The 9,684-nt window shown below is 24.1% G+C and overlaps 2 protein-coding genes across 4 annotated transcripts; one reads left to right on the forward strand and one right to left on the reverse strand.

The window, feature by feature from the left end:
- Window positions 1–464: 464 nt before the first annotated feature.
- Window positions 465–5,288, reverse strand: LOC118446485 (sodium-dependent nutrient amino acid transporter 1-like). Of its 2 annotated transcripts, XM_035877164.2 has the most exons (12): window positions 5,208–5,288; window positions 4,962–5,079; window positions 4,277–4,377; window positions 3,493–3,597; window positions 3,156–3,402; window positions 2,807–3,047; window positions 2,357–2,731; window positions 1,730–2,096; window positions 1,450–1,549; window positions 1,189–1,365; window positions 986–1,080; window positions 467–898 (listed from the first exon to the last, which is right to left on the reverse strand). In XM_035877164.2, exons 3-12 carry the CDS (start codon window positions 4,286–4,288, stop codon window positions 728–730), a joined length of 1,890 nt encoding a protein of 629 aa, XP_035733057.1. In that variant the 5' UTR covers window positions 4,289–4,377; window positions 4,962–5,079; window positions 5,208–5,288; the 3' UTR covers window positions 467–727. The 2 variants fall into 2 exon arrangements, with proteins under 2 accessions (XP_085515489.1, XP_035733057.1); XM_085659363.1 differs by lacking the exon at window positions 5,208–5,288 and having other exon boundaries at window positions 465–898; window positions 1,730–1,856; window positions 4,962–5,175.
- On the forward strand, window positions 4,060–9,439 carry LOC118446486 (uncharacterized). Of its 2 annotated transcripts, XM_035877167.2 has the most exons (7): window positions 4,060–4,230; window positions 5,249–5,422; window positions 5,962–6,167; window positions 7,104–7,441; window positions 7,642–7,894; window positions 8,195–8,272; window positions 8,364–9,439. In XM_035877167.2, exons 3-7 carry the CDS (start codon window positions 6,000–6,002, stop codon window positions 8,454–8,456), a joined length of 930 nt encoding a protein of 309 aa, XP_035733060.2. In that variant the 5' UTR covers window positions 4,060–4,230; window positions 5,249–5,422; window positions 5,962–5,999; the 3' UTR covers window positions 8,457–9,439. The 2 variants fall into 2 exon arrangements, with proteins under 2 accessions (XP_035733060.2, XP_085515490.1); XM_085659364.1 differs by lacking the exons at window positions 4,060–4,230; window positions 5,249–5,422 and adding an exon at window positions 5,838–5,876.
- The last annotated feature ends 245 nt before the right edge of the window (window positions 9,440–9,684 follow it).

Consider the following 9,684-nt stretch of genomic DNA (forward strand, 5'->3'; position numbering starts at 1 on the left):
AAAAAATTATTAAAAGAAAAAATAAATTGTTAATTATACTTAAAAAAAAAAAAGAAAAAATAGAAATTCGTTTTTCAACTTTGAAATGTTTATTTTTGTTTATAACGATTATATTGATTCCAATTTGTTTTTCATTTGTATTTCATTGTATTTTAATTATTAAATTGGTGAAATTATGAATTGTTAATTGATAAAATATAATTAAATAAACGATTTTATTGTGTTTTACTTGTTCTTATTTGTTCTGTTTTATATTCTTAAAGCATTTTAATTATATTATATATTATATATCTAATTTCTGTTACTTACATTTTTTAAAAAATTTATATCATTCTAAACATTGTCTAATCGTAAATCGATAACGTAGAAGCTATTTATTTAATTCTTTATTTTATTTTATATCGTTAGAATTAATAACATAATCTAATATTCTATTCCTAGTATAAATATTCTATTTTATATTGTTAGAATTAATGTACAAATCTAATATTCGAAGCCAAATAAAAATACATATTTCATACATATGTAAAATTAATCATAAATTAATGTCGTTTTTTCTTTCTATTAATAACACTAAAATCAAGAAAAAAATTATTATCACACTTATTAAAATCGATGAATTAAATTCTAATCGATAAATAAGAAGATGAAATTTCATGATATAATAATTAACAAGAGAGAAAAAAAAAGAAACCAAAAAAAATTTTCATTTCATTTCATTTCAATACTACCGACATGTAATAGATTTGAATAATTTATAAAAGATGGTTTCGTTCTCATTGTCGCTTTCCTCTTCTTTCAATTTTCGCCGATGTTCTTTAAATTCTAACCATCTTCTTCTCGTCTCTTCATTCATTGGACACCAATATTTTGAAGGTCTAAATGGTTGGGAAATCATCTTTAAAAAAAAAAAAGAAAAATATATATATAATAAAAATTATACATATTTCATAAAATAATTTAAATATACTTCATCGTGTTCTACCTCAAGAAAAGGTAAATGTCTCTTTTTAAATATGGCGATTAATATCCATAAAGGTATTTGCAAAACAGCAATAGAAAAAAGAATCCAGCCAACAACTAAAAAAATAAAGTTATATTAAATAATATTAATAATTAACTAATAACATAAAAAAACAACCAGCTAAATAATAAAAAAAAATTAATATATATATATTAAATATTTACCATAAGCTATGTCAGGATAATTAAAATTGTTGTAAGTTAATAATTCCAAATTAATCATATTATAAATAAAAATCACTGTAATTATCGCAGGAGTTAAAAAACTCCAACAGACTTTCCAAAAAATCGACAATCTTCGATTTAGCATAAATTCAATGTCGTCGAGGAAATTATTTATTCCTATAAAAAGTTTTTCATAACACAATTCATTTTATCATTTAAACGAAAATGCAATAATTTAATTATTTATTATAAAACATTTACCGTAACACCAAGATACAGCGATCATTTCAAAAATGGCTGGTATGAATGCAAGAAACGATGTGGCATAATAATCTATGAAGGTTACCATGTATTGTCCACCCTAATTGAAAAAACAAAAAAGAAAGAAAAAATAAAACAGAAAAGCAAACAAAAATTAAAAATTAACAGAATCGAAGAATCTTTCAAATTGAAAATCTTTTTATTTACAATATTGTCAGAAAAAAAAACTTATAAAAAAATCAATAAAAAAATGAAAGATTCTTTTTTTTCATAATATTACCGGAGTAACGTAAAGTAATCCAATAAGAAACTCTAGGAAGCATGTTCCAATCGCAATATGCCACTGTTTCCATCTTGGAAATTGATCATTGATGATCGATATTATGCTTGAGGTAAGTCCAACTTGGCTGCCAATTCCAAGAACAAAAATCATTACGAAGAAGACAACAGCGAAGAATTGTGGTAGAAAATCGAACTTGACGATTGTTTCTGGATAAGAAATGAATGCCAATCCTGTTCCACCGCGTACTACTGTACCAATATTTTTAGCTTCTAATTCATAGCTTAAATTACCAAGAATACCAAATATCGTACAGCCTGCTAAAAAACTGGTAAAGGTATCTAGTGTTGTCACTATCATTGCATCTCTAAAAATAATTAATTTTATATTGAATAAATGTCAGAAAATAATTTATCTGATTGTCAAATATTTCATCACGGAATCCTTTAATAATTTATAAATTAATCATTAACAATCATTTTACGAACAATCATACCACCCCTTAAAGTAACGGTTAATAAAAAAGAAAAAAAGAGTTTAATCGATCAATCAGTATACCAATATTATTCATTCTCGAAGCACAATAGAATTACTCTTATCAAAAAATTGATGTTAAACGATACTGACCTATAAATGTTATGATCAATCTTATTGTGAGATGCAAACATGACAACAGCGCCAAAACAGACGGTCAATGAAAAGAAACATTGTGCCACTGCATTGTACCATATACTGGACGTCCATAATTTATTCCAATCGGGAGTAATAAAGTAAAGTATACCATTGGCCGAGCCATTCAATGTAACAGCTCTGATGAACAGTATGAGCATAACAACATAAGGGAATATAGCTGTGAAATAAGCAGCCTTGCCAGAACTTTTAACTCCACGAACGACGATAACGAATATACAAAGCCAACTGATGAACAGACAAATTGTTAAACGCCAATCGGGTAATCCAATTCCATCATCAATATTCTCCTTTTCACGTAATACCTCCTTGCTAGCCATAGACATTTTTACAGATCATCAGATTTAGAAATCGTCAGGTATGTATATTACGTAATTAAATACTCACTAAAAATATAATTCGGCCGAACTGAGATAAGTGACGTTGGATAGGCTCATACCATTGGATGTAACCTCAGTATCGTTTCCTTTCGATGAATTCACACAATATTCGCCCCATTCCTTTTTACATTTACCCCAAGGTAATTCTGATTGAAAACTGGCGATCAGATAGAACAGGGTCAATGCCATCAAGGAACAATAGTATGATGTTAATGCCAACAATGTAAGAAATTGGGCAATACCAATGCCTGTAATAAAAAGAAAAAAAAAAGAAAAGAAAATACAGCGTCAAAATGTCGAATTGATCGATCTTAAAGAATTCAATTAAAAATTCAATTAAAATGTATGACATTAACCTTTTAAGGCAGGCGCTATCTCCCAAATTTTGATAGCAGATCGACTTGAAAATTGACCCAAAGTCATTTCCAATAAATAAAATGGCTTTCCAACAACAATGAGAATTATTATATAAGGTATAAGAAACGCACCGCCACCATTTTTGTAAGCGGTGAACGGAAATCTCCAAATATTTCCTAATCCAACCGACATGGCTATACAGGACATCAAAAATTCTTTATCGTTTCCCCATTGTGTTCTTTCCGTCTAATTAAACGACATGTTATTAAAAAAAAATTCTATTTTCATTTTTTAACATGAAAAAAAGAAAAAATGGAAAAAAAACAAAAGACCTACGGTCTCTTTAGAAATCGAATTAGAATCATTTCGATTGCCATTATATTCTGTGATATCATCCAAAGTGAAACCTTGATTAGTAATTCCATTTTTAATGTGATATGTCTAAAAGTACATAATATCTCGTTAATATTGTTATCAATTAACGTCGAAAACAATTTTTTAAAGTGAATGACATTAAGATATCTATGATAATAATAAACGAGATTATAATGAATGTGATTTATATTGGTCGGGCCAAAAGTTACTAGATAATTATAAACATCAATTATACTTATACGAGTCTCTTTGGGGTAATTTTCTTTTCTTTTTTTTTATTTTTATTTCTCTTCAAGTTGTAAAACCAGACTAGGAATTTTTCTATAATCAGAACAAAAGAAAAGATCAGCCAAAAAGCCTGTTAAAAGGGATTAATTGATTAAAATTATCTAAGAACTTTTGATTCATCCTGTATCAAAAATCTTCAATCTACATATCGCATTAATGAAGTAGAAGTCGTCACTATATATATATGTATGTGCATATAACGATCTATCTATACATTATACGTCAGCTTGATCACGAGTTTTTATCATGAACAAAGGACATCAAGAGAGCTCCCAGTCACCGGTTATTACTCGTTGATCATTGATCGTGTCGAATGACGTTTTAACCAATAACATTCGTTAGCCAAGTAGAAAGATAATATTTTATATAAGAGAAATATCGTATGATCATATATGGTGTATATGTACGTATGTACGTATCATTGGTAAGATTAAGTAATAAGAAATTGTTACCATACCTTTTTCCCCATGTATATCAAGATACTTTCTACTTTTCAAATAAGAGATCGTTGAGGTTTATGTGGAAATAATTGAAGTTCACGTGAAGTTCTTGTGATTCCTAAAAAAAAAAAATACATTTATTAATAGATAATAAACTTTTATAACTGTATGTATATAAAAATTATTATTAGTATTTGTGTGATTTTTTCTGAAAAAGAGGGAAAAGAAAGAACATAATGGAATAAAGAATAAATTTGTATAACTAAGTGTATGTATTTTACAAAATTCTGTTAATAACAATAAGAAGAAGAATAAGAATAAGAAAAAGAATAATAATTTTTTATTGATGCAAAGAGAAAATTAAATATAAAATTTAAAATATGAGATTAATATAAAAATAAATAAATCACTTTAAGGTAAATTAATTAGTTATGTATATTTAGTATTATTAATATATATATATATATATATATATATATATATATTTCTTTTCTTTTTTTTATACTTTTTATCTCGTAAATTAGCATGATCACGAATGGTAAAAAAAAAGGAAAGATTCTGTCAAGGATTACGTTGTGAATAATACTGACAAATATCTCTCATTTACTAGGCATTCCTGTAGATTAGATAAAATAATGAAATCCACCTGTTATTAAGATAGCATAAGCAAATAAAAGGATATGTAACAAATTGTTTATATACCTTATTGTTTATCTTGAGAAAACGAACAAATGTATTAGTTGATTTTGTTCGTTGCACCGAAGTTATAATCTTTCTCTCTCTTTCTCTCTTTCTCTCTTTCTCTCTCTCTTTTTCTCTCCTTCACATGAATAAATGATAATCACAAGTATTAAATTTACGTATAAAAAATTATTAACGTAACTAAAATTCTCAACTTTGATTCAAGATTAACCGTGAGTTTTCTTAGACAATCGTTAATATATATACCTTCATTCATTGATGCGCATTCCAGTTTTCTTCTCACGCAGAAACATTATCGCGCACGCCCAATGAATGCGAATTTCCTCTCTTTTTTCCTTAAAGAGAGAAATAGAGAGAAAGGAAGATAGATGGAGAGAGAGAGAGAGAGACAGAGAGGGAGAGAGTGAAAGAGAGAGGATTGGATGGGAATAATAGAAGAAAAGAATAAAAAAGAATTTTGCGTAAGAAAAAGAAAACTCAATTTTTTATAAAAATTTTTATTTCTTGTATCTTTTTCCCCTCCATTAAAAATGCATGATTTAAATGAAAAATATTAATAAACATAATCGTACTCGCAGTTTTTGTTTATTTATTTTATTTATTTTATTTACAAATAAAATCGTATTTTATTTTTAGCTATCAATCATTTATATAGTTGATAAAGTAGTTTTTTGTAAATTTGAAATATCCTTTTTATTTTTGAGCGTATAAAAGTAATTTGACTTTGATAAAAATTTCTGATCCTTTCATACTTTTATTTATATTTTTCTATCATATGAATTATTTTAATGCAACGGTGTTTTTATTTTTATGTAAACAAAATATTTAATTCTTTATTTCTTTATTTTATTTACAAATAAATATTGAAAAAAGCATATCTTCGTTATCGCGATCAGTAATGGATCAATCGCTAAGGTAGTTTTCTGTAAATTTGTAAGTCTTTTTTTCGGTTACATTAAAAATCGATTGAGATAATCGAACTCATTTTAACTGAAATTAGGCATGAAAAAGAAGCTGTGATGAAATAAAGTAGATTAAATGATGATGGATAAGAATAAAAACCCGCAGAAAAATGTACACCATGAAAAAGTACTTTTACAAAAAACGGCTGATCGGGTTGAAATTTCCGGGAATTATACCAAACGAGAATTTCGAAAATTTTTATTATCGCCATCTATTTCTTCTTTAATATCTGATAGTGAAGATGTAAGTATGTAAATAATCTATATAACCCAATTTTTTGTTATATATTAAAAGAATGCTATTTATTATTTTATTATTTCTTCAATTCTTTACATTATAATATTTGTATATTTTTAATTATTAAAATATTTATTAATTTTATTTCTTCAATTTGATGTCTTAACAAATCTTATATTTAACATTTTAATAATAATTTAATTTTATTAATTTTTATTATTATTATTATTATTATTATTATTATTATTATTATTATTATTATTATTATTATTATTATTATTATTATTATTATTATTATTATTATTATTATTATTATTATTATTATTATTATTATTATTATTATTATTATTATTATTATTATTATTATTATTATTATTATTATTATTATTATTATTATTATTATTATTATTATTATTATTATTATTATATGTTTATTTTATTGTATTTAATTTTATACATAACGAAAAAATGATATATTTTAAATACACTTATACTTAATAATTAATGAATTAACAATTAAATTTGGTGATAAAAGGAATTAACTAAACTATATATATATACATACATATATATATATACATATATATATATACATATATGTATATATATATACGTATATATATATATATATATATATATATATATATATATATATATATTGTGTGTATGTATGCACAGAAAAAAAACACACTAATACACACGAGGGAAACCCCAGCTAACAGTTACATGGTTTTAGAAATAATAAAATTTGCTTTCTACGTTAAAGAATCTACGTTTTTCAATTCAATAATTATTCTAATCGTCTTACGTCACTTCTCACTTTTCCTATTACGTATCAATGATATACCTAAGATTTACGTAGTATACTTCCGTATATATTATATTACTTTCAAGTTTCGATCAGATCCAGTCTTATTGTATTTATTATACATACATCAATAGAGAACGAAACTTGAAAAGACTTTAGAAACTGGTATAAAACTGAATCAAGTTGATATCGACAAAATAAAAAAAGATAAAATTCATGGTGAGATTGGAAAAAAAGATGAACAAATGTTGGATAATCCTCAAATAACGAGAGATATTATTGGAGGTGTTCTGAAAGAAGAACAATACGAAAACGATGAGACGCGGCAAAGGATTTATAAAGAAACAATAGACATCGAAGAGAGTAAAAAAGGAGAAAGAAAGTCAATAGAAAAATATTTACGTGAAAAAGGACTCAGTACTAGTCTTATCAAATCTGTATTAACTAATGGATTCACCGACGAATATATCAGGTTGTATGTTCGAACGAACTAATTCTTTAATATAAAAAAAAAATAATTACTATAAAACAACAAAAAGAAACAAATATAATAACTCATGTTCTACGGAATAAATGCAATAATGTTGGCGTTCTGACCATACGGCCTGAACGATAAATGACTACTTGTCATCCAATGTATTTATTAATATTAAATAAGACTTTTTGTTTTAGACTTTTAAAAAGTTTGCATATTACCGAAGATGAGATAGAATATATGAAATCGACTTATCAGATGGAATTAAATGATTCAACGAGTTCCATTAAATCGTATTCTTCAACTTCATCCGACTATTACTTGTCATCTGATAGTCTTTATTTAAAAAATTTATTAAGCAAAGCTTTAACTCGAGCTCTTCCTGAAATTGCTTCGAAAAAACCATATGATCCAATTGAATATCTTGGACATTGGTTACTTCATTTAAAGGTTCGTTTATGATGATTAATTAATAATCAATAATATTTAAATATTTATATATATATAATAAATATATAATAATAACAATAATTGATAAAATGAATTAAATGGTTAATAGATTTAATTTGTAATATTTGATATATATTTATATTTTATGAACAAAAATTACAAAATTATAATTATATATCTTATATTATAATAATTATTATATATAAATAAGTAACAATATAAAAGATTTATTATTTAAATATATTTGTAAAATAAAATGTATATCTAATAATATAGACATATATATATATGTATACATAGATTTCTGAAGAACAAAGGAACAAGCAACGTGAATTCGAATTAGAATTAATGATTGAAAGAGAAAAATATAAGATGATGGTACGTATAGATCATTGATCAATCGATACTTTTTTAATATTAATAAATTAATAATAATAAAAATACAAAAAGAAATATTTTTTTATAAAAGATGATAGAGGATCAAGAAACTATGAGTATTGAAAGCAGAGGAGAAGAAGAATTAATCGTAGATACTAACTTTATAAATTATACGAGTAATTAATATCGATCGTTTATCTCTTTCTCTCTCTCCCCCCCTCTCTCTCTCTATACTTCTGTCGATATTTTATTTTATAGATATATTAATACTGTAACTAGTAAACCCATAAAAAATGACGGATTACAAATATTTTCTCTTAAAATTATTTAAATCACAATTATAAAAGATCTTTTTAATGAGAACAATTTTGTGTATATTATTTTTAAAAATTATAATTAATTAAAAATATATTAAAAAATCAATTTCCTTCTTCTTTTTTCCAATTCTAAAGTATTATTCTAATTGATATATATGATTAAAATAATGTAAATTAAGAGAAAAAGAGAGATTAAGAGAGAAAGAGAAAGAGAGATTCATATAAAAAAAATTTATTCTCTTTCTTAATTATTTAAAAATTATTCTAAGAAAATAATAAGAAGAGTATCAAAAATATAAAATATCAAATAATAAAAAGAATTGAAAGAGAATAATCATCTAGGAACTTTTGAGAATGTCTATATGCATTAATAAAAAATTATCGAGAATCGGGCGATTATTTTGTTAAAATTTTCGCGGAAATATAAGTAGAATAAAAAAAAAAAGGTGCAGAGGCTTAATTATTATGAAAACTTTATTATTAAAATCTATTTTGCACGATAATTCGTGACTTATTTATTATTATCCTCAAAAGAGTAATAATGTGTTTTGTATAAATAAAAGTCAGTTTATTTTCAACAATGATCCAAGTCATTGATCTAAGTCACTAAATCATTCAAATTGAAGTAATTTTTTGTTTTTTGTTTGTTTTTTCTTTTTATTTTTGTTCTTTCATACTGTTTCTTTATAACAATTCTTTTTTTATATTTTTCATTCTCAAGTTTCACATCCATGAATATAATACTGTATGATAAAACATTAAAAACAAAACAAAAAAAATATTACGCTTTCTTAATAACTATAAGTTATAATTTCAAACGATTTAAATATAAATTATTTATAGAAGAGGTCATAAGGTCTGAAACACAAAGGTTTATATAATTATATTAATCTTATTTTAAGATAAAAATGCAATCGTTTGAATTTATAAAATATCCTTGGTATTGTATATTAAAAAAAAACCGTATAGAATATATATATATATATATATATATATATAAATATTTATATAATAAAAAGTTCGAAAGAAGAATTTTGTAATATATATTTAATTATATCTTTATATTGAATTATAAATATTATTAAATATATTTAA

Source organism: Vespa mandarinia, chromosome 9, assembly GCF_050613455.1.
Source record: "Vespa mandarinia isolate Hongniang chromosome 9, ASM5061345v1, whole genome shotgun sequence".
In the NCBI taxonomy this organism is placed as follows: domain Eukaryota; kingdom Metazoa; phylum Arthropoda; class Insecta; order Hymenoptera; family Vespidae; genus Vespa; species Vespa mandarinia.

What these genes read in the sequence shown, in the direction of transcription:
- LOC118446485 (XM_035877164.2), bottom strand. An exon ending in GATAGCGCCTGCCTTAAAAG is followed by an intron (nt 3,048 to 3,155) that starts GTTAATGTCATA and finishes TTTTTATTACAG; the next exon opens with GCATTGGTATTGCCCAATTT. An exon ending in GACATTTACCTTTTCTTGAG is followed by an intron (nt 899 to 985) that starts GTAGAACACGAT and finishes TTTTTTTTAAAG; the next exon opens with ATGATTTCCCAACCATTTAG.
- LOC118446486 (XM_035877167.2), top strand. Translation starts at nt 6,000, where the DNA reads ATGATGATGGATAAGAATAAAAACCCGCAGAAAAATGTACACCATGAA. An exon ending in TAATATCTGATAGTGAAGAT is followed by an intron (nt 6,168 to 7,103) that starts GTAAGTATGTAA and finishes ATACATCAATAG; the next exon opens with AGAACGAAACTTGAAAAGAC. An exon ending in TTCACCGACGAATATATCAG is followed by an intron (nt 7,442 to 7,641) that starts GTTGTATGTTCG and finishes TTTTTGTTTTAG; the next exon opens with ACTTTTAAAAAGTTTGCATA.